Raw genomic sequence first — 27,933 nt, 5'->3', positions numbered from 1 at the left:
AAGGTCAGAAAATCAATGAGCCTCCTACCTGAAACAAGCCTCAAACTGAAACTTGTAAATAATTCTGCATTGTCATCACAAACTGATTACCAAGATTAAGAATAACGTCATCAATATTATCTTCCTCACCCCAAATTCAGCTCTTGCTATTGATATATAATACTGACTTGTCATGCCAACTCAGCTATCTGTTGAACAGCCAGAATTTGAAGCAAAAACCCCCAAGGTAAACCCTTCCTAAAGTGACACAAAAGTCACATCAGCTACAAAAGAAAATGCCAGCTCAACAAGGCACATCATCCTTTAGTCAACCAAATATGAAACACCATCTTAAGTGCAGATTACTGGCAGGAGTTGGAACATTACTTTCAGAGATAAAGCTCTAAAAAGCTCCCTTCATAAACAATAAATCAGAAGCTTCCCCTGCTGGGTGTAAGCATACATGAAAAATGGCAGAAACCTAGTAAGATTCTTAAATCAAAAGAATTTTTTATCATCCTGTAGTACATTAAGATCAAACCAGTATCTACTATACTGAAATGTGGTGAACACCAAGACACATTACTAATTTTTGTCATTTATCACCACTCATCTCGTCAATCTGTCAATCAATTCTTTAAGTATACTCCTTTAAAAAGCCTTGTAACTTGCCCCTTATTTTCTAAGCTAGCTTGATCAAACCACAGCTAAATCTAATTTTAAACAGAAACAGTTCACTCTGCTGCAGCTGAAGGTATTTTCACAAAAAGCAAGTATGTTTGAGAAAGGGAAGAAAAATATTCATCCACATCTATGGTAATCAACAGAGCAGCCACTACACTTTGGGCAGAGAATAATCGGTTTCTGTAGGACAGACTGTTGGAGTTTTTTTAAATGGGAAAACCTGCACCACATTTTTGATTTAACACGAAACACTCTTATTCCCATGCACAAACCCCTATTTTTTTGTGAAAGTACATATAAAATTTAGGCAAAGAAATGAAATCAAATCATCTAAGCATGGTCTTTAAACACATAGTTATTTAAAGTGTTACTTGCTTGGTAGTTGCTCCCTGTGACTCGCTGCCCTTAGCAGAGGCAGTGGACACTCAGACAGCTGAAGAACACCATAACTTGATCCTACTAAGAGCCTTTTAAAAAGGAAATTTCAAATTGCAAGAAGAAAATACTTGCAGTGCAGTCATGTATACATCGAAGGCAGACAAACTGTCACAACAACTTTGCTGGGAATATGAAATTAAGGATGATGCTTACAAGTTCCATTTTATTAAGCATTCCACAACTGTCAAGGCTTTCCAATAAAAGCATGTTACCCACCGTGATGTTTTCGAGATCAAGATGTTTGTTGTGAACAGTTTCACAGAGTCTCCGTATTTTCTCCTTAATTTTATTCATGTCTTTTTCATTCAGCAGCTTGGCAGAAGAAGCATCTTGTTCCAATTCCAAAAGTCGTATCATCAGGTCTAGACTAGCTCTGTCTAAATCCATGTTCAAACGATCTCTACTCAGGATGTACATCAGAGCTGCTGTACAAAGGGACAAATTCTTTGGGTGGGAGAGAAAGAAAGAAAAAGTTAGTTTTTACTAATCATTTTCAGCAGATCTTTTACCATTTTTAATAAACAAGCTGAAGATTTAAGAAAGAAAATGCCAGACAAATCCCAATCTACACGAGCACTCACTGTACAGAGATTCCTTCAACCAAGTCACTAATGCCTTCTCCTAACAAATAAAATTGGGACATAAAGTACTCAATATATTTACAAAATTCTAACAGAAAAGCAGAGGTTTCTACTTTTGAGGGACTCATTGCTGCAGACAGAATAAGAAACAGTACCTCCAGTAACTGCATTACAGAAGAGACAGATGGCAGGGGAACAAAGTGGAAAAGTACAGGGTACACAGCAAGTTGGGTGAACATTCTGGTTTGAGGGGATGAACTGGTGACAGCACCCGAAAATACACAGATCACAGGGACAGTGTCTGAAGGGAGCAGGGGCCACAGCTTGGTGCCATAAATTAACAATTCTGCAAAACAGGTCTGTCAGTCAAGAGTTTATCCAAACCTTTAGAGCATAAACACATTTCAGTTCCAGGGGAATTTTGCTTTTTGGAAGTAGCAGAGCATAAACCAGCTTCCCCCCTGCACCGCTGCCCTCAGTCCTTAATGTGTAAATGTTGTTATCCTGACCATCTCTACCTTACACAGAATTGGTGCAGAGGGAGCTTTTACTGGCTAAAGAACACTTAATCCTCCTGCAAGAAGGAATTAAATTTTATCTTCATGAGGATTCAGAAAAGCAAAGGCAGAAGTTGACTATGAGGAAGGGACACAGAAGACAGTGAAGAGAATAGAGAAAAGGTATCCATCCCCAGTGTTGTAAGTACAGCACTTGCAACAAGAGCACTGAGCTCCAAGTTACAGTAAAGAGGAGAAATGTCCCAGGGAACTCAGTTGTGCTGGGCACAAAACTTTTAGAATCCTTTGACCACAACTGGAGGAGATGATAGCTGGGAGTGTTGGGGGTATGTGTGTCCCACAGAGTTCAGCTCTCAAGAGTCAAGATGCTGCATTGATCCATTGCAATTGTTTCTGAATAAGGTACATTAAAAATGGAAACAAACTAATTCTGGGATGTGAGTGTTGTACAGCTCAACAGGAAAGAGCAGAATTTCTGTGTCATAGCTGATTAATATCTTGTTTAGAGTTCAGCCAACCACCTAAGCAATCATTAACTGCTGTTTATTTTAGAAGGAAGAAATGATCACACTTGGTCATACTAAGCAGTATCAGCATTTTCAAGATAGGATTAGGCAGATGACAGTCTATCAAAACTATGTTAAAACTCCTTCCTGTCTGAGTCAAGGAAATCCTCAGGTGAATAAAGACTTTAATCTGATCAGCTACCAAAGATACATTTGAAGTACTGAAGGAATGAAGCATGAGTTTCCAAATCTACATCTCCTTTTATGAATACAACCTTGAGACAGGGTTGTTGCTGTGAACATCACTATTCCAGCCTTTTATTGCTACTCCAGCCTTACCAGATGTAAGGCAGAAAGCAATCTATGTAATTTGTCTATATAGATAGGGGATACATTGTTCTCCTTTAGTTCTTATTAACTTCCTCCAATAAACCTTGCAATTCTATATTTTAATTACAGAAACTGTTTACTGTGATTTAGTTGTAGCTGGCTTATACTCTAAGAAACGTCATGTTTCTGGAAGACTCTGCAAGATTTGGTTCTTTCAGAATGACAGTGATTAAACAGGACACAGGAACACATGCATTTCAGAGAAACCAAAGGTTACTCTGCTAACCATTCTCCAGCCAATGTGGGACATAAGGAACCAGCACCTATGAAGAATTATTTTCTAATTACCAGCATTATCTAGTTGAGTTTCCTGTTAACAAAAAAAAAGCCCAAACCTCCTAAAGGAGTTCCTATCAACTAGAAACTATGTAGCAGTTAACAGGGGGAAAATTTGTAATCTGGGTGCTAATATTCAGGCATTTCAAGAAGCCAAGAGACTGTTCTTAGAACACTACTCAGAAATACTTTACAGATACTCCAAAGTCTAATAAGGGCAACCACTAATTTTGTAAAGCTCTGTACCAAGCCCTTGCCTGTCCTAGGATCCCTTCTTTTCAACCCATCCAGCTTTGCATTATGCAGGGAGAAATCGCTCTCCCTCTCTATCAGCTCTGCCAACACTTCTCCAGACCTGTCACCCAGGTTTTGAAACACTTAAATGTGATCAGAAGGGACCAAGACATGATGCAGAAGGTGTTGGGCTGCAGGACTGTTGGAAAAGCAAAAAGGAGAGGAGTATCCCTATGGAACAAGAACCAGGTTCCTGCCACAGCACAGGTACAGGAGGGACTGAAGCAAATAGGTCTCCAAATGCTGATGGTGCAACAGGAAAAGAGCGATGTTGTAAAAGTAAGGACTTCAGATGTGGATGGTGCTTATAACATGGAACAAACCTGCTTTAGCTTCATTCCTATGATACAGGTTTTTCAAATCTGGTTTCTCTTAGTTCCAATACGCAAGTTGGTTTCATGCTGAGTAGAACACCCCCACATTTTGCACTGATCTGCAAACATTAAATTTACCACCCTGCCTAAAAGCCATCTCATGCCCTAAGATACAATACACAGAATTCTGAGCTGAGGAAGAGGGTAAAATTGTTAGTACAACTCATTTTTGAGCAGTATCCCAAGAAAACAAAGCAGCCAAAGAATCCAATCAATCCCTCAAAATCCCTCCCTTACAGATTGCAGAGTGTGGTTTTTTCGGGTGAGCTTCCCCCATCCCATTCTATTCCTCAAGATGCTTAAAACACATTCTGCTTCCAAATAAATGTAGAGAGAAGAAAAAAATTAAAATGAATAGTATTTGCTCCAGACAGGAACTTTATAGCATATCTAACTATGGATTTGCACTCCATACTTCTACAGAACTCAGGAAAACATCCTATTGGAACATACACTCCAGAAACAGCAGACCATTTACACCCACTCTCATCCTTGTCTTCACTTACTTGTTCTATTTATACTCCAGCTTGTGGGAACAGATGGTTATTTTCTAGGGTTCAGCACTACATTTAATGCACTTTTATTTTTTTTAAGTAATTCACATGCTGAAGACACTATAAAACCACACTTCTGTGGGTTTTTAATACTAACAGCTATTAGGAAAATATAGTTTTTATTTTAAAAAATTAGTAAGACTTCAAAACCTTTAGAGAGCAACACTGAAGAGACAAAGTCTAATAAAAACTTAAGCTTAAACACAAGTTTACAAGAAAAATTTGGAGGAACAAGTAATTTTCATGGGATTATTTTTGGGCATAGCTGAGTAAAATAGCTGGTTATTTTGTTTTCCTTGCTGGTTCAAGAAATGCCAACTGCCAATATGTAACTGCTATTTTATACTCCTTATGGAACTGTTAAAGAGTCCCCCCACCCTCAGTCTATTCCATTGTATAGAAACAATGAATGCAGTATAAGTTCATATTTGTTTCTATTAGCAATGTCATTGTGGCAGTTTTCCCATCTCCAAAATACTTGAAGGAAATATTAATCAAATAATTTTGTGTTTTTCCCCTTGGTTCTTATTCACTGCAATGGATTTGAGCTGTGTTTGCAAAGCCTGGTGTGATTTATTATTCTTGTGTTACTTTGAACTGAGATTTAGTGGAGAAATTCTATTCCTTTTGAAAAATATAAAATTTTAGTGAAATAATTAGTGAATGAAAGGGTAGTCTAGAAAGACAGTGTGATTATACAGAGAAAATCATGTTGAAGCACATACTGTCAGTAGTTAGGGCATATATATTAGCATTTATCAAGAGCAGTTTAATAAATCAGTATTTTCATAATACTGTAAAATCTGTACCAAGAACACACTGTAACTAAATTAAAACATCAGCTACCATTTTTTTCCTTGTCAAAAGGGAGAATTTCATCAAATATACTGGAAATAGTGAATATAATCAATGCTTTTTGCTACTGCAGACTAATAATAGCATGCAATTTCCTTTTGAACTGTATGTGCTAGTTCTTTGGAAAATGGAGGAATAATGGTAACGGTTAAAAGACAGCCAAAAATACACCCAGCAAGCTTGTACACTTTCCAAGGAACTGTAGCTGTCCTCTGCCCATCTCCTGCAACTCAGAGGTGGCAACTGTCCTAAATAGCCTGACTGCACTTTATTTATTTCTAGTATCACTTGGCACTATTTTGACAGCTCACGAAATAATGAATTCATTGAACCTGGTGCCTATGTTTTACAGTTAGCTATTGCTAATTTTTGGGTGAGATGGAAAATAAGCTATTATTCTAAATTGTCTATTTAAGACTCTACAGCTTTTCCCCCCCACGTACAGTGAGATGTCCAATAGCATTTCTGAAATGTTTATTTCTGTGGGTGTAAAGTTTCATTCTGCATTGCATGCTGTTCTTTGGGGGCTACTATAGAAAATAATAAACCTGACTGGATATACAGATCTACTACCCATTTCAAATAACATCTCTCGTATGTCCAATTTTTGTAAAAATATCTCAAGGAATACCCCACTGATAAGAAGAAAAACCCCAATTGCTTCAGTTTAACTCTCAGGTCATGTCATCATAAGTAGTTAAAATTTACCTTTCTAGAGTTCACGTAGACACTGCACACACTCAAGCCACCCTACAACTGCAGTTACAGCAGTGCTTAAGGAGACAGGCACAAGACATTAAAATGTCCACACAACAGCTACAGAAAAGGTGATGATTCACATACAAGCAAGTCTGAAGATGAGCACTCAGAACCACCTTTAAATATGAGAAAGAATTCCTTTCAAATGTATTGCATTTGAAAGAAATTACAAAAAAAACCAATAAAACTTTGAAAAAAAGTTTAAGAGATGACATAAAATAGCAATCCAAAGCACAGTCACGTTTTTTTTAATGCTTCTTTACAACAATGAATTTCCAAACCCAGAAGTACATAACAGCAGAAGGGAGGAATGTGTCATTGGAACACAGATGCTGCAATTTTTCATTCCACTGGGACGTTCTCAAACGGAGCCACTGATCCCAGATGCACACGATGCTGGATGCTTGGCCCTGAACTACACGTACACAAGAGCCACACACAGCAGAGTGGGATCAACAAACTCTCATGAAATAAGAAATGTATCCATACCTGGTGGTGTTGGGAATCATCCAGTGTTTTGAAAACCATGGCTACCATCCCGTGTGCTCTCAGATGCATTCGGAAGCTGGGCATGGCGCACTTTGTCGCCAAGCTGATTACACTGCAGGAAGTGAATTCTGTATTAGAACAACTGAAACGATCACACTCAAAAAAAGACAAATAAACAAGTTCACAACACAGGACAGACCATATGCCCTGACAAACTCTGTCTTCTAAAATTTGTACAAGGCAAGTTTGCAGTTGGTGAACAGAGAAGTGTTTCGGCTTAACAGATGCTCACCAGCACTAAACGACATCTGCTTTATTTTAAGTTGGGATAAAAACAGGATTTGAAAGGGCACCCGAACTTGCTTCTTAGATGAAAAACAAACAAACAAGCTGAAAATTTCCAATAGTTAAACTGAAAGTAAACCACTCATGGATTAAGCAGGAAGCTCTGATTTAGAGAGATGGGAGAGCTTACTATGGACATTATCAGCACTTGTAACTGTCAACTTCCCCAGCCATCTGATGGTTATCTAATTGACTGACTAGTCCTGCTTATGCCTGATATTGATTTAACATTAATTTTTTTTCTCTTTATTGCTGCATTTATAATTGATGGAAACACTATAGATCTCAAAAAAAAATCTGACAAATATGTTGGTCTAATCAGTGACCACCATAACTGTTCAATTTAGAAATGGAACCCTTACCCTGGCCTTATCAGCCAGTTGTTATTTCCAGCACAGTGCAATGTACTAGCTATTAAAAATATACTGCTTCTAAATGTGCAGTAATGTGGAAGTGATTCTGCAATTGAGTTTTCCATGACTACTGAAGAATCTGATTGTAAGAGATTCATACAGTAAGGTGTTTAAACAAGGGGCCTTTCTGCCTCCAATCACAACAGCACCAGTTAGAGCTTACCTACCAGTTTCTGATTCGTTTACCTCTATTCCTATCCTTACACACTGATTTCCTTTGGAAAAACACTTTTCTTTTAATTTGTTAACTGAAAGAAAAGATTTTTATTGTGTTTATATAAATCACATTCCACTATATAAACTTGGAAAGTAAAGAATTCAGTTTAAGATCTTAATAAATCTGCCATATGAGGAAATTAAGAGCATTCAATACAAAAAACACCCTAAACTGTCGTTATAGTAGTAATTCATTTAGTAATTCAGTCTTATCATAATGTATATAAAAACTGGATAATAGAGTTCTTGTATTTATACTGCAGAAACAATATTCAGTGCTAGTTTCTGAAGAACAAAGAATATATTTTAAAAATAACTCTCTTAAAGGCATATAAAACTTTTTCTCAGCCACACTCAAACCACAAATAAAGCATTCCCATCACCTGTCTCTATGGATTCAAATTGTACCTTTTCTCTTATTTCAGTTTTACTGAACAGAGAGGGAAATTTACAAGTACACAAAAATATTATTACATAGTTATTATATTAAACATAGCTATTTTTATGTCCAGGGCATGGACACCAATATTAATTCACAAACTTTTTCAAAGCAAGACTAACATTTTTCATACTAACTTCACAGTAATGTGTAACTTAAATATTAAGAGTGCAATGAGTAGTCAAAGACAACTGAAGGAAGCTTCCAATTACATTGAGGCCTCAGTACTTCCAGTGGGTGCCACATTATTTCTCACCAGAAGATAAAGATCAAACAGTTGGATTTAAACAACATCTCAGTATTACATTAGTTCTAGAATATCAATCAGCAAATTTTCCAGGGATTTTATTTTAGAATAGAATTTTGCATTAAAAGCAGAACAAACCACACATAAGATTGCACTAAACAAAGAAAAGTTATCAGAAAATATTTTGTTCATTTATAGCAAGGATAACAAGGGACTTGAAGATATCTCTTATTGTACAATTTTCTATTCCATCTTCATATACATATTGCTTTTGATTATTCACAAGATACCATCTGGATTGTTATTTTCAAATTTTATTCTTCATAGCAGAAGTGCCAGGTAAATGGCAATGACATTCTAAAGAATGGTCTCTTCTCTGATGAATATTTAATTCAGTATCACTTAAATACAAGTCCAGTGTTTCATATTAAGATATCTTACCTAAGGCAACGTGTGTTTAGGGGCTGATTGCTCTTCAATCCACTTAGCAAGTACTCAATATCATCTGTGAACTCTTGATTTTCACCAAATTCCACTACATCATTGAAGTGCTTTACATGCTGAACAACAGTGTATAACTGGAAAAGACAAATATTTTGACCTAGGTAAGTTGCCCTTGGGATTGATTATAATCTTAAGAACAGTTTAAAAAATCTATTCAGTTTTAAGTGCAAGGAAGCATTAAGAAGTTAATGAAGGCCATTCAACTATTTAGATAAAAATATTTTTAATAGGAAAGCCAAATTTCATTTTGACACTGTTCCTTCAGTATTTAGGGTTACTGATAATTCTTTATCTTAAAAATTTGTTAAGAATACTTACTTCTTTGTCTTCTTTCCTACATTTCAATGCAGTTACTATCTCTTGATAGGGCTGAGTAGGTATTGTCACAGTTTTTATCACTTTGGGAGGTGGTGCAGGAGCCTTAAAAACTCCATCATCTTTATGAATTGCCTCCTTTGAAGATAGCCTTACCTATTAATAAGAAAGTGCTAAAATGGGCAGATGTTTTGAGCATGTAAACATACACTAAATACATCAGGAAACAGTACAGCTGTGCAATTGTCAAACTCACATTTTGGAACTGTTTAGTCCTTGCCTTACACTACCAAGATGTACCTAAGCTGTGTGATAATGGACCTACGCTTAAATAAAAAATAAACCAAACACATTTCTTAGCATCACAAAAGCTCCAGCAGAATTCTGAAACTCAAAAATGACAACAACCAAAAAAGTCTTTTATACTGGTTCCTTAAACTTTAGGGTAAGTAAAACAAACAAATTCAGTGTTTAAAAACAGTTCAAGCTTGTATGGCCACATTTCCGGATCAAAGGTTTGGGCAGGGCTCTCCCCACATGGGTGTGCCCTTCCAGCCTGCACAGTGGATGTTTTAGGTGAGGCTCAGCGTGCGCAGAACTGGCCCCGCCGTTTAAGTCCTGAGGTCCATTTGCCACGGCCAAGCGAGCTTGGACAGTGACAGGAAAGTCCTTGGGACTGTCACAGCACCTGGTACTGACCGGGGCTGACCCTGCTGAGCATCTGAGATCTGACAGGATGGGATGGCAGGGAGGCTTGAACTGCCAGGGGACAGTCCCCACTGAGACTCAAACTCAGGTCCTTGGGATTCAGAGTCGAGTGCTCTCCTTTATGCCATGGGACCGCCCTGCAAGCCTGGGTAGTACCATAACAAAAATGCCACACAAAGAAGTGAGAGGCACGGTGCCAGCCTCAAACAGGTACAGCAGGGCCTTGTAAATTCATGGCACTCTCTGTACACAGGCCTTACTCCTATTTGTGCTGGTAAATATTTTAGGAACAACCTATCATAGCACACAATACAGCAAAACCTGTAACAGGCAGGAAAGAACTTGAGATTAGGTCTAGAATAAGGTCTGACAGGTTTCCAGACATCTCAGGCAAGTATTACAGGTTTCTCCTAAACCTCCTTTGCTGTATTAGTTTGAGGCTACTGTAAGCTTAAGTGTCAGCTTATCTTCAAATTACTTCTTGTGCACAAATTCAGATATGAAGACAAGCTACAGAAAACGAGGCATACAGGAAAAAGACCTCCAAATGGCAAATTCTAAATGTACACGTGCCAATGCCAGTGGTCATTTACTTACCCTCAATCTCTCAGTAACATCATGTCCTTAATTTCCTTACATAGAAAATGAGAATATTTTTAAAATGTGACTGAAAAAATAGAATTAATATGCAGGCATAGAGGATGCATGAAGTGTTACTCTCTCCAGGGGGCAGCTGGAGAGGAAGCCCTCTTGTACACTGAGTCAAAATTAAAACGTAAGCCCAATCAAGCTGCTATATTAGTGGAACAATCTTTACGTTCTGCCTCTATTACTGTGTGACATTTCAGTATTGGCTCACTTAAGCACCAGTGGCAAAATGCTAATAAACCACTCTGGAAAGCTTGTTTGGAGCATACACTGGAGGACTCTGATCTTAGTCTGTGAACACAGGAGATCCACCGAAGTATCTCACCTAAGTCTTGGTTAATGGCTGCCCCTACAAAGTCAACTCCCAGGAAGCTTGGATTGGCCATAAGGGAAAGTAGTTGGCAAAAGAAGTTGGCATGCTGTGTTTTTCTCACCATAACCCTGAGACAAATTTATCCCAATCTTCAGGTAATAAATGTCTACAGAAATTAAAGAGGCAGGATCATCTGCACAGGAATTATCACTGAACATTTGGATAAGGCTCATTTACCTTGTAATTTTTAACACATGTAATTTACATACATGTAAATCAAGGTTAAAAAAAGTGACTGAAGTAACTCCAGACATACATCTTAACATGAGGAGCAGATACAAATTCCCCTGACTGGTTTGTTCAGCCAAACCTCTGCCCTATTCCTGAATTAATATTTTTATGGTTCCATTTACAAAGTGGAAGTCTGAGAGAAGACAAAAAGTGCCTGAATGAATGAATGATCCAGTCATTTTCCTAGCCTGAAGAAGTTATATGCAAAGTCTGTCTGAGAAGACTCAGACAAAATCTGCCTTTAAGTCAGCTATCAAAGTACTTCACAAAAATCAGTAAGCAACAAAAGCTTCAGTTCAAATGTAAGTAATTTAAATTGAGAAAGGGGTTTAAGAAAAATACAGAGCTGGAATTTCTGCTCTCTCAAACTCTACTAGAAATGGTTATTTTCAAATGGGTCATCTGCATTTTCCAGGCTTAACATCCAAGAAAGGCTGTTCAGAGCACTGTGAAGAGGCAACTTCAACCCACCAGAGATCAAAGAGGTAGTATCAGAACAGCACACAGAGAGGCAGAATTTAAAAAAAAAAGAAAAAAAATCATCAAAAGAAACAAACAAAAAAACCCTCCACAAACTGGTGACAATAACAAAAGCTGAAGGATTATCCCTACAAAAATATCGACTGTATGATATTCTGTTCTCAGGTAAGTACTGTCAGCAAGGCATGAAAAGAAATGAAGGTTACTGACAATGTACAGTGCTCTCTTAGCATAACCAGTAACAACTTCTACACACACAAGCCCAAGACCTGGATTCTCAAGGTCTCAAAAGAATTAAAAAAAATTACCTTGAGCCTTGAAACAATCACTGACTTTTGAGCAAAGCACTTCTAGAACAGTTTTCACCTCTCATCTATTTTTGTACACATGTTTATATGCAGTATGTTCCTATCAGCATTTCTGACTACACAAAAAATGTTGTTTCTTCCACAGCATCTAAAGACTCAAGTCAGCAATGACACCACTCCATTAGAAAGGCAAAAATAAATGAACCATCTCTTTTTAAGTTTTAACTTTTTGATCTGCATTTTGCTGATTTCTGTGGTCACTAGCAAGTTAATGCTAAGGATTCTCTCAGGAGACAAAATGGATTCCATGGTTAAAGCTTAACTTTGGCAGATGAGGGAACATAACTTGCAGTATTTTTTTGTAACTGCATATTGAAGTGATATGGAAGATTCCACGCTATGGCATTTTAAATGACATTTCTCTTCTATCAAATACCCAATGGCTCACATCACAAAGTGGACTTCTTTCTGAATTACTGTGACATTACCAGATAGCAAGAATTTGCTTCTAAAAAAGTAAAAATCAGTGAATCTTAGAAGGAGATTCAGTAAACTTGATAAAAAACCAACAGTCTACTTACTGGGACACTGGGAGTTTTCAAAGCTGGTGGTGCTGGCAGAGCCTCTGATTCTGGCTGGTTCCAGTGTCTAGCATTATACACAGCTTTGGTGGGAGACTAAAATATAAAAATAAAAGTTATTTTTTAAGTAAATTACCGATAGCCACTATACATTTCATAACCTACTGTAACAATAATATAGTCAAACAAGAAAAATGACCTTCAATTTTCCCCCTTCTGTATTGCCAGAAAGACAAGTTCTCAACATGATATATATCAGAAAACCAGGCAGACTTTGAAGTATCTGGAGATTTTAAAGACATACAAACCCACTCAAAAGACAGAAGACATGATATGTATATATTTAAAGAATTTTTCAGTTGTTCTATCTTTTAAATTTATTCAAAGGCAAAAGGTCTGCAACCTTCCTATAGACAAAATCAGACAGCTCTCAGGGGAAAAAAGCATGTTAGCAAACAGTGTCAGTAGAAATATGACTAGTTTAGAATCAAAATGCAGAGCTGATACAGACTTTGATACATTGAGGAATAGAAACACTCAAATGAAATGCTTTAATCTATATTAATAAATTAAGAAGCCTTTTCTTTTTGCTCAAAAATGTGTCAAGGCAAATCAAAATGCATCAAAATTTACTGTCCTTGAATTTCTGCTAAACATAATATAATTGTTAGAGAAAGCAACGACAGAGCTGTATTTCTAGCATTTGAGTTTACCAATCTATTTGCATAATAATATTCCAGACTAATAAACCACTACAATTTTCACAATAACCCAACAAGCCATGTATGGAATAAACTGTATAATCACCTGCATCTTCACAGCATGTATATAGCATTTTAATCATGAAAAAATAATTTAAGAAGAGGTTGGGCAGTTAAAATATTTTTCTGACAACATACTACGTTTCAACTATTTAGCCCAAACAGAGCTCCAGCACAGCCCCCAGAGGGGCTACGTGAGACAAGCCCAGCAGCACCCGCCAGGAACTGAATGCCATTCCATGAAGCATAACTAGGGTTTGGCATGTTAAAACCTAGAAAGCAGATTTTCTAAGTCATGGGTGTCTGTATTACTGTAGAGTAAAACTCCACTGTGCTGCATCCTTTCATTCTTCACAAGAGAAAGCCCTGACTAAGAAAATTTCAAGGAATATAAGCAGAATGAAAACTGCTATGAGTTTTAAGGGCCTGAAACAGCCGCCAAGCACTCAGTCATTCCAGTTTCCAGACACGAGAAAATCCTCTTTCCCTCCTACAGTGTGCTTTGACATGGTCATGAGAAACCACTTAGATGGATTGTAAAATTACACTTTTAAAGCAGTGCTCATGTACCATTCAGCAACATGCTACAGTAGTTATCATTTTAAGTTCCATCCATTTTTCCAAGGAAGCTCTTTTAAACAATACAGGTTCAGCTCAAAAAGTCAAACTGAGAAGCCTCACACTGCTACAGTTACAAGAGGACACCTGGGCTCAAAAGTATGAAGACTATGTCATATAGATCTTATTTGAAGAAAGTTAACTGATGAAAAATGGTTAACTCTCTTTTCTCCTATATGTTTCAGGGCAGCAAATTTTTACTCAGAATCTTACTTGGGGTCTGCAATGAACAAAGGAAGGACAACTTAGTAACAAATACTTATTTTTTTTAATAAAGATGCAACCTTTCACAGATGTCTGTAATGAAAAAACCACAGTATTTTAGGTACTTTTTTTTTCTTGAATTATTCACAACTGTTCTGCAATTTATCTCAGTACATACTTAACATGGGAAGAGAGGGTGTAAGTTTCTGGGTGCTCTATCCTGGTATATGGGATAATTCAAGTAAATCTCACACTCTGTCAAGTAACCTGCAAGAAGTTCAGCATATCACAGAATCACAGACCAGTTTAGGTTGGAAGGGACCTTAAAGATCCTCTAGTTCCAACTCCCCTGCCATGGGCAGAGACACCTTCCACTAGACCAGGTGGCTCAAAGATGTCTCAACGTTTAAAGATGTTCAAAGAGTGGCCTTGAACACTCCCAGAGATGGGGCATCCACAATTTCTATGGGCAACCTGTTCCAGTGTCTCATCACTCTCTTGACAAAGAATTTCTTCCTAATACCTATTCTAAACCTGCTGTTTTTCAGTTTGAAGCCATTACCCCCTGACCAGTTACTGCATGTGGTTGTAAAAATTCCCTCCCCACTTTTCTTGCAGTCTTCTTTAGTTACTGGAAAGCTGCTCTAAGGTCTCCTTTGAGTCTTCTGTTCTCCAGGATCAACAACCACAGCACTCTTAGCCTACCTTCATACTTGAGCTACCCCAGCCCTCTCTTCATCTTTGTGGCCTCCTCTGGACTCATTCCAACAGATCCATATCCTTCTTATGTTGGGTGGGGGGGCGAAGCTGGATGCAGGACTCCACTTGGGGTCATGACAGCAGAGAGGAGGGGGAGAAGCAACTTCTTTGACCTGCTGGCCACAATTATGCAGCCAGGACACAGCTGGCTTTCTGGGCTGCAAGTGCACATTGCCAGCTCATGTCAAGCTTTCCAAGTTCTTCTCAGGGCTGCTCTCAATCCATTTCCCATCCAGCCTGTATATTTAATATCAGTCTCAGCTGATGCATAATAATTCTTAATCTTGCAGGCAAGCTTAACTACTAAAATTCTGACAGCAGTGCACTGCATTACAGCTGCCAGAAGTCCTGTTAGCATAGGATATTCTTTATTAATAGTCCCAAATCTCAGTTATAGTCTCAAATAGTGTTCCATCCCTGCTTAAAGGATACTAACATATTAATATTCCTGAATTTCTTGTCTGGGAGCTCCATGCTGCACAGAAGCTTTTCAGGTTTCTGCAACAGCAGTGTCAGGCTCAGCACATCCAGCAGCAAGATGCAGTGGGAGATGCGACCCACACAAAGGGGTCCTACAGCTGTGGGATTCTTTTAGCTCCGTGCAGAAACAATGGGGGCACAGGCCCACGCAGGCCTGCCCTGCTGCAAGATGCCCATCAAAATGGAAGTTCTGGGGAAAAGCACACCACGCTTGGGACACAAAGCCTCTGCTTGTGCCCCACCTGCACATTCCCTGTTCTTCAGGCCCTGTGCTCCATGATGAGCCAAGCACAGCCCCTGGCAGGCACATGGAGAGCAGACACACATGAGCTTGTCTTAGCAAGGCAGTGGCTGGGCTGTGCCCTTGCTGACCATGCAACAGGAGCTCCTGCAGTCTCAGATTTCTAAGTCTAGCACCTCTGCTGCACACGTGTACATGGAGAGGAGGCACAGCCACAGAAAGCAAATTCAGTGCTTTGGTACATAGTAAGAACAAAGCACACAAACAGCTGTGCCAGCATAACCAAAAGGGCCACACAGCATCAGTGTTTTCTTCAGCAGAGAGCAACAGCTGATGCGTAGGGAAGAGTTCAAGAGGGCAAACAGATAAAAACAAATTCTTTCTAAATACTCACGGCTCAGAGGCTTCCAAATATGGCATACGTTTTTATTTAACACTCAAAACTGGGCTTTTCTTCCCTGATTTTCCTTAATCCCTTACTAAATCAAAAGCTAGGGCATCTCAAAGTGTTTTGTGACATGGCACTTTACAGCTTGCTTCAGCATTATAATGCAGTACAGAAAAAATTGCTACAGTTTATGTAAGAAAACAAGTAATGCCACCAAAAAATGCCCGCTCTGAGAAACAAGGACATCTTCATTTAATACTCCTCTTGTAACAGAATCACAGTATCTGGTAATGGCAATAATTTTAATAATAAAATACCTATGGAAGATTAGTTGTAGCCATCATCCCTTGTAGTATCTTCCATTTTTAGATCAGAATTGATCTAAAAATTGATTAGGCCTGTGATTCCATGTCTTCCCAGTACTATTTCCTGAGACAGAGACACTGCTCTGCAGCATCTCTGCCTCCCGATATTTGGTCAGCCTCACACTGACAGCACCCAGCTCTACCACCAAACACACCTGCACAAATCCAACACTGCCTTCTGAAGAGATGTTCTAATCAGTTCCCAGATGTTATACAGAGACTTTGGAGCTTCTATTACAACTCACATGGACTTCGACATGGCAAATATATCCCTCCTTTACAACCACCTTTTAAAGTAACCTTCAAATTTTCCCTTGCAACACAAAATTCGCGATGAATTTCCCAAACAATTGCAAAGAAGCTGTGCCAATACTGATCACCCAGTAAGCACTGTGTAGACTTGCTCTGGTTTACTGTATGACAGGACTGAAGGCAAGAAAAGCATCAAAGATTGTATGAACGCCAGTGAAGAAAGACTTTTCAGAAGTGCTTGATCGCAAAAGCAAAGAAGTTGGTTTGTTTGGTTGTGGTGGTGGGTTTTCTTTAAGGCCACTCAAATGCTCGTGATAACAAGCTTCCCTGAAGAAGCAACACTGATATTTAAGCACAGTAATTTAAGAAATGGACTTAACTTCTCTTAAAGACAAGAAAACCTTGCAATTATTCAAATAATGCAGATTTTTCTTTAATAATTCTTTCTCTCAAGATTAACTGACAATAGATGCAAGTGGAAGTACATCACTCCTTTGAATTCTGTGTTCTTAAGGCAAATAAATTCTGCAACATTAATCAACTATAAGAGCTTCTGCTGAATAGCAGAACCGTTTCCTTTTTCCATATGTGTAGAACTGACAGCTGCTTACACAGATACACGTCTGAAGGAGTGCAAATATTGCAGGGAGGGTATAAAGCATATGGCACTGTGGGACTCTGCATGTGGTTCTCTGGGGGTGAGTGGAGATGCAAAACCAGAACTAATGCCAGGGATATCACAAAATGCACAGAGCTGTCACTTTTATAAGATCATCTGCAAATGGCATCAACCTTGAAAGCCTCAAAGCTGAAATTTTCAAGAGCTGGCACTCAGCACATACTGATGCAGCACTGCCTGCCATTCATAGATGTAAGAATAGCAGAAAAGAGCCAGGGATGTGAGTCACACAAATAATACGAGCAAAACAAGAAAGACAGCATCTATTTGCAGGCAAGAACGCTTTCCAAGGTGGAAGACAATGGCAAAAGAAAACCCAACAACATTTTTAACAGATATACTGATGAATGCAGTATTTGTATCTGAAGTGCGTTCAGTAACACTGTATGCCAGATGCTTGTCAAAATTTACAAGTTCCAAAAGAAACCAATAAAGAAAACATGATTTACCACTCAGTATTCATAATCCTTAAGAGTACTACTCTGTTCTGTATGTCTCACTTTTAACAGGAAAAAGGTAACAAGCATGTTATGCAGCACAGAACTATTCATAATGGGCTGTTTCTTTTGGAAAGCAAAAGGAATGAACATCATTCAGGGCAATGAAAGAGAAAGTACACTTCAAAACAGGAAGATGGAGTATCAATCCACCATAGGCTGAGCCATGTGTCTAGAACAGAAAAAGAAGTTAAGTTGGATTCCAGTAATAGAGTGGTTTCCAACAGCAGTTTAAAACCAGAAGCAAACCTGGACCAAGTAATTCTTCCAGAGCTGAAAACGTGAACCAAATTTCCATTATTTGGACCACAGTAGCAGATTAGTGCAAATAAATCACCTCTAGGTGCCATGGGTCATTTAACTATGAGATGATACACCATTTAAACACAAAACACATTATGCACACACATAGCCAAACAACTACAAGCTGTTGTCTGACAAGATTGAAGAGTATCAGCAGCAAACACAATGAACAGTGGAAAAGATGTCAGTGCAGCTCTTCTTGCATCAAACTTATGAATAAACTGCAAAATACTTTTTTTTCCCTCAAGGCTCAAAAGGAGGCCCACAGGTCACAGGACAGTGGGTTAAATACCCAAGTAAAACATGAAAACTGAACTTGAAGAAACAGGATGGTTTGATAAAAATGAGATTAATTCTTTAACAGAAATAGTTGATGGTGTTCTGTATGCTGCTTGCACTGAATATACTCAGACCTGGTCAGCTCGGAAGCAGAAGCCATGTGGTGACAGTCACTAACGTGGCCTGAAAACTACGTGAAGCCTAATTGAAAGGGACAAGCTACCACAGTTCAGGGACATCAGCACAACACCAGAAACATCACAACTCCATCAAGACAAAAAAAAAAAATCTATGTCCACCTGCAAGAAACTGCACTGGCAAAAACACATCCTAGTACAAATCATTCAGACAAAATTCCTGCCCTCTTGGGTGCTAAGGGCAGAGACACCACAGACACAGCCACACGTTTCCCCCGCCCCAATAATTCTAACCTCCCCAAAGTGTATCACTCTCCCAAGAGGAAAGCCCTCCAAAATTGTAACTGCAATGAAATTCCAGAGGTCATGTGGCTGGTGTGTGTGTACACCCACACAGAAGCGTTTCCATTTGGATCAGTAGAACACTGTCCAAATAAATCCCCCAGATGTCCTCAGCTGCAACACTGGGGTTTGCATCATACTTACCTGATTCCTATCCCATGCAAATAAACTTTGTATCTTCTCCTTAGAGCACCTACCTCATGCCAGCTGTTACTGGGCATTGCCTAAATCAGCTCAGAATAAAGCTAACTCAAAGGAAAAACTTTGCAGCGTGTGTAATGAGGACACTGGGCCCTCACCCCAAGATGTGCTCAGGTTGCACTGTGCAATTATCTAATGTACATCAAATCACAGAGCTGAGTGAACCAACCATGCTCATACAATACATGGGAGCTGCAAAGACAATTTTGCATATTCATCTGCATATAAATTAAGTTTCCACTGGCAAATGACATTGGTATATTTTAATCTCTTAGAGCATTTTTCCCATTTTAGAACTTCCTACATTAGTGGGGCCTTGTGCAATGTAACATTTATCCTACACAGTTTTCCTGCACTGCCAAATTACTAAAACACCGAGTTAATTACTGGGAACTGCAAAACTCGGGGGGGGGGGGGGGGGTGAGCGCAGGGAATATGAGGATGCAAGAGAGAATCTAGTTTCAAAAATATTTTAATGTATCTTTGCTTCTTGCCTAAGAGCTAATACCAGTAGGAGCTGGAAGTATAAGATGCCAAGTTTCCACTGTGACATTAAATATTTTTCATTCAACTTGATTCTTCTACTTCCTGAAAAGCCTAATTATGCACAGAGAGAGAAGGATTTCCACACTTATTTTCCATTTATTCCTCTTGCCTCTGTGAGGACTAAGCCTGTTACCTCCGTGTTGCAGCACTTTGCATCCCTCCTTCTCAGACAAAGCTGCTGCTGGCACTGCAGAGGAGAAGACACTTCTGAAAACGTTGCTACCACAGTTCTGCCTAACAGTTGCATATGGAGGACACAGGAGGAAGGATCCTTTTGCCGAAGGATCTCAGCTCAGCATCTACCAGAACACACCCTCTTCCCACAGTTTAATACAGAGGAGTGGGAAGAAAGTAATTCTGAATAAATCAAATGACTATCTTGAAGTTAAGAGACCAACTCCTGGCATTCGTTACATCGCAACTGAATTCAGTAAAACTGCAGTGGCCACTTCACTCTTCAATTCAGGTGACTGATCTAAAATCCTGCCAGTCCTGATTAGTATCCTGCTTACTAGCTTAGACATTACGAATTGGTTTTGGTCTACTTACATTAATTAAAAAAAAATCCCTAAATGGTAAGCACTCAAAAGCCAGTACTAAATAAATATGCTTACAGAAGAATTTGGTTTTGCAAAGGTTAAATGAAATAATAGTATCAATATGAAGTTGTGTTTTTCGACAAATAAAACTATTTAATAAAGAGATTTATTAATAACTTTTGTCTTAATTTATCATTTTTTAAAGTTGATTTTTATTCCAGCAATACAAAAGTTGCTCACAATACACAAGTTGTTTCTAACTGGCTGGCACTTAAAACAGCTCATCTCTCGTGCATCACTCCAAGAAACAGTATTTGTACAAAAAAATCCACAAAACCCACTTCTGGGCAAACAATCTGCCAGAAGCACCAACCAGCAAGTGAAAGGAATGTACTGCAGAAGCAACAACGTGCAGTCACAGGTTGTCAGCTCTGCCCAGCACTGTTTGTCAGCTGCTGACAGACCGACCACGGGCTCAGCGCTGAACTGACACCAGCCAGAGATTCCACAGATTATTTCCACTGTCAACATTCAGCTTGGCTCCCCAATAGTCAAAACAGCACATGCCAACTAATAACCTTTACTATTAAAAACATGCAATTTTGACTTTCTAAATTAGGATGCAAATAGCAGCTTAGTTATCAGCAGTTTAGTATCATTGAAAAGAATGCTTTATTACAACTGCTCATTCTTTCAGCGGGACACTTTTCCTAAAAGTTATGCAAGATAAAGACAAGCAGATCTTTCTCCAGTTAGCTCTGGCCAGTCTACTCTGATCCCATCATTAAATGTCTGGACAGGGCTTTGACTGATAAGAGCAAAACTCCGGAATCATGATTCCACTGCTGTTTTTTCAGGACTACTCACTTAAAATAAGCTATGGAAAAATTATTAAGCAAAACTATATAGGGCTGTGCACTTAGAGATTAATCTTCACATACTTTAAATCTATAAAGACAAAAAAAAATTAAGAAAAACCTTTAAAAATTTAATTCAGGGAAATGCTGATTCATTTGCAGGCCAGCAAAAAGAAATGTTACTTGCAGGATGTCTTTGATAAACATCTCCTGTAAAGTGTAACACAAGCTAAGTGGAAAACTACAGACCAGGGCTCAGCCGGGTTTCTGTGCCCTCCCACACACACCTCAGTGTCACATCAGCCCTGAGACTACTCAGCCAATCCAGCCCAATTTCAAAACACCTTCAAAGATCAGGTATAAGCATTTCATCTTGAACTTCCAAACAAATGCTGTGGTTCAAGTTAAGTGGGACTGATATTTATAGCTCCTTCCAGTCAGCATGAAACACCAGTGGAAAAGGTTTCCATCAACCTATAAAAGATCTCGTTTATACCCTAAAACACGCATTACTGCATGTTACATTTGCAATACAGCAAATCCTATTAGGAACAACAGGATCACATATAAGTGATCCTTTTCAAGTATTGACAGTTTCTCACAGTGCCTGAAATTTGTAACAGGAGTATGGCAACTGAAGGCAAATAACCTACTCATGGAAAAAACCCCTGCCTATAGGACAAGAAAGATGCAATTAAATAACAAATTATGGACTGGCTGCAGATCAGACTTAAGAAAAAACCCACATTTCTTGGTAACTGGAAATAAGTGCTCTTTATAGAGTGGTGATTTAAAACTTCTTTCCAACTGACCTGCCCAAAAACTGCACTAGGAAATCTTGCACACATTTCTGTACTTCGTTGAGTACAGAAATTATTCTTAAAACTTGAAGAAAACATGAAAAGCAATACATAGTTATGGAGTTATTACTAGATCAACTTTTTATCCTGGATACTGAGTTCAGCAACATTTGTTGGTTAAGCCATGTCTCAATTCAGCACTGATTTCATTCATGGATTCGACACTACTGTCATGACTAACTCTACTAATGTCACTTGATCAAAGCAGTGCATGTAATCCTGCTAACACCGGCTGTGTTTAGTGAGCATTTCTCAGTTGCAATGTTGACTTAACCAGGTTAAGACGACTTAATCTCTCTTCTTGAGTTCCTTAACTGAGTAGACACAATCATTTATAGTCTCCCAGTGAACTGGACTGAGATTTATGTTAAATGTTTCCTTTTTAGGGAGTTATTTTTATAGTAATACAACAAGGTTGGGAAACTGAAGGAGCAAGAAAACAGAAACAAGCAGGTGGAGCAAAAGGAGAGCAAAAGCAGCAACATCAAATGCTTCTGTCACTATTTTTTCTGTTTCATGCAAAACCAGCCCTTATAGTGGGTGGGGTTTTGTTAGGTTTGGTGGGTTTTTTTGGTGGTTGCTTTTTAATGCATTATCCAAGATCTCAGCTTTTCCTGACAAATGCATTCCACACTAGTGGAGTAACTTTCAAGCAATGTCGCTGTTAAAAGAACTGCTATCAAAATGTTCTCAAGCACAGCAGAGTAAGACAGCCACATGAAGTAGCAAAAGCAAAAAGCAGCCACTAAGGAGCACTGGGCTCTGACACAGTAAGGTAAGCACAGACACCTGTCAGTTTACAGCTAACAAGCAGTAACGGCTAAAAATTTGATTTAGCATATCCCACTAAAACCTGGCATCATCTCAAACACTCCGAGCCCTGCGCTGGGTGCCCAAAGGGACTGTCATGGTTTAACCTCAGCCAGTGACTAAGCCCTACCCTTGCTCACCCCCACAGTGGGATGGGGAGAGAATTGCAAGGGTAAAAGTGAGAAAACTCATGGGATGAGATAAAAGGCAGTTTAATGGGGAAAGCAAAAGCCGTGAACTCGCGTAAAACAAAACAAGGAATTCATTCACCACTTCCCAGGGGCAGGCAGGTGTTCAGCCATCACCAAGAAAGCAGGGCCACGTCACACCTGGCAGTTACTGGGGAAGACAAACATCATCACTCCAAACGTGTCCCCCCCTCTTCTTCCCCAGCTTTTTATATTGCTGTCATATGGTATGCAACATCCCTTAGGTCAGTTGGGGTCAGCTGTTCTGGCTGTGTTCCCTCTCAACTCCTTCTGCACCCTCAATCTCCTCATTGGTGGGATGGGGTGAGGAGCAGAAAAGGCCTTGGCTGAGTGTAAGTCCTGCTCAGCAGTAAGAAAAACACCCCTGCTTTCAGCAATATTGCTTTCAGCACAAATCCAAAACATCCTCATAACAGCTACTCTGAAGAAAATTAACTACATCCCAGCTCAAACCAGGACACAGGAAACCTGAGGGGCCCAAAGAAAACACCATAATAATCAAGCTAGCAGCAAAGAGATTTTTCCGTACTTTTTCCTGTACAACCCAATGTGTGCACAAGAGGAAGAAAAAAAGCACACTCACTATTATTCCCATTCACTGTGTACATGTGGGAATACAGAATCACAAACCAGACAGGTTTTCTAGAGCTAAGACTTCAACAAGGGAATTTAGGAAAAATTGCTCCAAGCATAGAAATACAAGAGATTAAGAAAAAACCTTAAGCTAGCTTACATTCATTTATTAGCATTCAATTCTCATTCCAGAAGTGAATAGTTACAGGAAATCCACATATTTTAACTGAAGTCAGAAGTCATTAAACAAGGAATTAGCATTCAGGTTAGTTTTTACTTTGAACTGTAGTCCATCAATCACAGTGTAGGCTGACCATGCAGTGAGCACTTTCTTCTTCAATTAACCAATTGTAAAAAGTATATTTCATACTCTCAAAAAAATTCAGGTATTTTATAGGTGCTAAATTGTATTCTGTCAATAACACCATGGCAGGTTCATGAGACATATTCAGTGAAAAACATAAATCAACATCTAATTCCAAAAGACTAGTTTCTAAAGTTCACCTGCTCTAAGGCATAGGGAAAAAATCCTGACACAGTATTCATCTAATTAAAATTTCATGCTGCTTTGAGAAAACAGAAGACTGCTTCTGGTTGTGCCTACTTGAGAGAATCAGTGCTCTTCTTCCTCTTATACCTCCTTTGTCCCACTCCATGTAACTCCGTAAGTCTTCCCATCTGCCTCAGCAGCCCTGAAGAGCAGTAACAGAAGGATTATAGTTCCCTCCCTTCCCTGGCTAAAATGTTCCCACACCTTTTAACGCTGATTTGCAACTCTATCTAAATTCTTACCTTGAAATATTCCAGGGTAATCAGTATTCACCATGTCTAGGTTGGCTTCCTACAGCCCCAGGCAGAACTAAGATGAGCACAGAGCTGCAGGTGACTCATTATACACTGTGAGTTTAGCAGCAGACAGGCCATCCCAGAAAATTTGCTGTTCAGAGGACTTGGTGGTCCTTAATGACACCCTGGACAACACACACACACTGAACTGACACAAAACACTAAGTACAATCACCAGTTTCTAGAGCTGATCCATCAAAACATTAAGTTTTGTGATAGACTAGTTCTCTATCTTTTTTTAAAGTTGTGTTTTTCCAGGTTCCTATTTAGAGACAGCATTTTGTATAAGATCACTGGAAACCACTTCAGAGTATTGCTACAAAAACTGACTGTCCTCATTTCCTGACTCTAGCTAAAATCTGCTGTGAGAGGAGCAGGAGCAAGAAATCTCATCATTTCTATGGTCTCCATTTTTAAGGCTTTAGTCTAAGTAGATTTGGACCATAGCAACAAAAAATTTCTTGACTACCTTACAGAATTTTGCCTGAATAGAGAATTAGTTTCATCTGTAGAAGAGGAACTAAGCTCCAAGGGGCCAGCAGGTGGGTGTATCCAGAGCTCCCAAACTTACATGCCAGAGCAAGAGTCACCCAACCAGTTGAATTAAAATTGTAACCAGCTGCAAACAAACTTTTGCAGATGTTACTCATGTATTCTTCCCACCCATCATTTGCAAGTCAAGTAATGCCACTATTTATGTACTGTAAATACATAATTATGTTGCTATCGAACCCAACACTCTCCTGTAACTCAGGCTCAGGATAAAGAGGTTTAATTCACTTAAAAGCACGACTCTGGTTAAGGCTTTACATACCTACCATAATGTGTGGCTTCTGCAACCAGTCAGTGATTTCAGTGAGTCTCTTTACGGTAAAAGCAAGGTCTGAAAACACTGTTATTCACTGAGTCAATAATGTCTGTAATATTTCATTACACAGATGCTTCAAGTTTCAAGAACTGAACTTTGCATTAGAGGACAACAGTCAGGTTTCAAAAGCACAAAATACTGGTGACAGTCCTACTGACCATGAAATGGAAAAAATAGTTGAGCTTTCTGCACCTACTGAAGTTTAACAATACTCCTTGTTGCTTCCTGAGTAACAGAGCTGTTTACTTGGCAGCCAAGTCTGATGCAAAGTGTCACACCTCTAACAAAACCACCCAGAAGAAAGTAACTAATGCTGTATCTGCTGGTTCCTACAAGAAAAAAAATAGTGCTGGGACAGCAAAGAAGTTCCAGAGATTTTTTTTTTTAAGATCTTTTAGTTATTATGGTCAGACTGATACTTTCAGGGTTTTTTTCATCATTCCCCAAATGAAAATTCCCTTAAGATACAACTGAGATTAAGAGTTTATATCTATAGTTTAGGAAGATAATTATAGCACCTCTAATTACCATCAGAACAAGCTTCACAAGCTTTTTTAGTAACTCCATGTAACAGCTGTATGATTAGAGAACAAGTAAGTTTAAAATCTGAACCCAAATTACAGTAATTTCTACTTCTAGGTCCATTATATCGTTACAGGGTCAAAAGGCTGTTTAATTCTCACCTTTCCCACTTGAATTAAGTTTATTCCCAACTGAGAATTTTCTAGATTTAAAATAATTTTCTCTTATACAGTATGACACTCCTTTTCCCCCTCCCATAACTTCAGATACATACATTCAAAATTAATTAAAAATATTTTCACATAAACCCTCAAGTATTTGGGGAATAAAAATTAAACAAGAAACACATGAAATGCTATTATAGAGTAAGATTTGAAGCATATAAATATTTAAATGTTAAAAATATATTCTGCATTTACCAGAACACCCACAGCTGTTTTATGCTGTTAAAAATACAGCATGAAAAGGTTCAGTTAAATTTATACTTCCTGTACTTCTGTTTTTCTGTCTACTGTTACATGTTCTCTCATAAGCTTATTATTAAAAATTGATTCTTTAATCAACAGAAGCTGAGGAATTCTTCAAGAAAGTGATTTCAGTTCTGAGAAGACCCTCCTCACTTATCTGGCTCTGGAGGCAAGAGCTTCCCATTCTGCCCAAAGTTAAAAAGCAAAACCACTTCTGTGCAAAGGGCATCACAACTGACAGGACTTACTGCTCATTTATCCTCCATATGACAGTATTTCCTTGCACGTTTTGAGAAATGAAACAAATTTGTCATCCTTTCTCTACCCATAAAACCACATTTTTAAATGAAAAAACATTATGTATCAACACAGCTGGGACAACAACGAATCTTCTGGTTCTGAAAGATCCAAAAAAAGCACCTTGAAAAATTACTTCCAGTGAAACTGTCATATAATACAAGTAATTAGGTACCTTCATGAGAAATAGTAGAGTGACTTACTTATTAGAATTCTTTTGGAAAAATAACAAGGAAATAATTTTAAAAAATTGTCTTCGAACTGTAGGACTGACGAACAAAATTTGAATACATGTAGAAGAGAGTTTCTATAATAACATGCAACTGTTGGGTCTTCCACAACCTAGAGGAGTCAAAGAGAAAGGGGATACACAAGTTCCTTTCCCTCTTTCTCTTACTGCAGCAATTCTGGATTGCCAGGAGGGTGACACAGGTACTGCCCTCACCAGGTAACAAGTTAGACGAAGAACACATGAAAAGTTCTTAAACACTGGAAATGGCTGTCCTGGACATTCAGGCCATAGAAGTTCCATTTAATGTTGATTACCTGGATCCCTCTATTGCAAACTTTCACCTGACAGTAAACACAATTTTCACTCAATGCACATTTTTAAAAGCCTCAAAGCACCGAGTAACCTGTAATACCAAGTAAGATAAACCACAGCCAGCATCAACAGCATGAATAAGCTCTTTTTGCAGTATGAAAGGGCAAAGTCACACTCAATGCTACATAATTTGGGAATACTGGGGTGGGATCAAGGGTTACCTTTTTTTTAACTTGAAGAAAATCTCAATATTCCACATGCTATAAAGGCACTTGCCCTTATAAAGACTATACCAATGTCCAATTTGAAGCTTCCAGAAAAGTTCAATCCCATAATATGATAGATGTTTCTTGGGAGAGCAAAGATACCTGAAAAATTCCCCCCAAACACCAACAAGCCACAAAATAAACCACGCAGCATTTACCAATGCTTTGCTTTCAAGATCATCTACACCCAAATCATCACAATGATCATCTCCATGCAGGTCCAAGGTCTGCTGTTCTGCAATGGTAATGTGAACTTGAGAAGTGAATCTTCCAGTAATACATTTACAAATTTCGCACTTGAAGGTTTTACTTTTCCAGAAATAACATTAGAAGTCAACAAGTTATCTCAAGTGCAGATACAAACTGGGATAAAAGCCCTGTTACATATATAAGATGACACATCAATACTGAAAAGCTTGTTAAAATAAGGACTTAGTTTTGGACTCAGTATTATTACTCACCCGCTTTGGCCCACTAAAAATCTTCCTGGTGTTTTCCTTAGATTTATCACCTTGTTTATTTGTGGATTTCTTATTGCCTTCAAGCACACCAGATGCATCCTCTGAAAACTCCAGATCTGTTAAACATAGACATGAAACAACCATATCAAAAGTTATTGTACTGCTAAAGCATTTTTTGCATCTATCTGACAATTCCACACGCACAGCTTCTGAAATTATATAATGAACAGTCAGTCCTCATAAAAAAAAACCTGCTT

The 27,933-nt window shown here is 38.6% G+C and overlaps 1 protein-coding gene across 5 annotated transcripts in view; it reads right to left on the bottom strand.

Annotated features, from left to right (window-relative positions):
• WAPL (WAPL cohesin release factor) overlaps positions 1–27,933 on the bottom strand; it is a 142,423-nt gene that overhangs the window by 14,991 nt on the left and 99,499 nt on the right. For 4 of the 5 annotated variants that reach the window (XM_071563907.1, XM_071563909.1, XM_071563911.1 and 1 more), the window contains 6 exons: positions 27,677–27,792; positions 12,506–12,601; positions 9,180–9,332; positions 8,799–8,935; positions 6,698–6,809; positions 1,318–1,545 (listed from right to left, as the gene is read on the bottom strand). In XM_071563907.1, the coding sequence (XP_071420008.1) occupies positions 1,318–1,545; positions 6,698–6,809; positions 8,799–8,935; positions 9,180–9,332; positions 12,506–12,601; positions 27,677–27,792 (842 nt within the window). The remainder of the gene's footprint in view (positions 1–1,317; positions 1,546–6,697; positions 6,810–8,798; positions 8,936–9,179; positions 9,333–12,505; positions 12,602–27,676; positions 27,793–27,933) is intronic. The other variant, XM_071563910.1, reaches the window with a different exon arrangement.

Source organism: Pithys albifrons, chromosome 9 (genome assembly GCF_047495875.1).
Source record: "Pithys albifrons albifrons isolate INPA30051 chromosome 9, PitAlb_v1, whole genome shotgun sequence".
In the NCBI taxonomy this organism is placed as follows: Eukaryota; Metazoa; Chordata; class Aves; order Passeriformes; family Thamnophilidae; genus Pithys; species Pithys albifrons.
The sequence above is the reverse complement of the archived record's forward strand: the minus strand, read 5'-3'. Positions and strand labels throughout refer to the sequence as shown.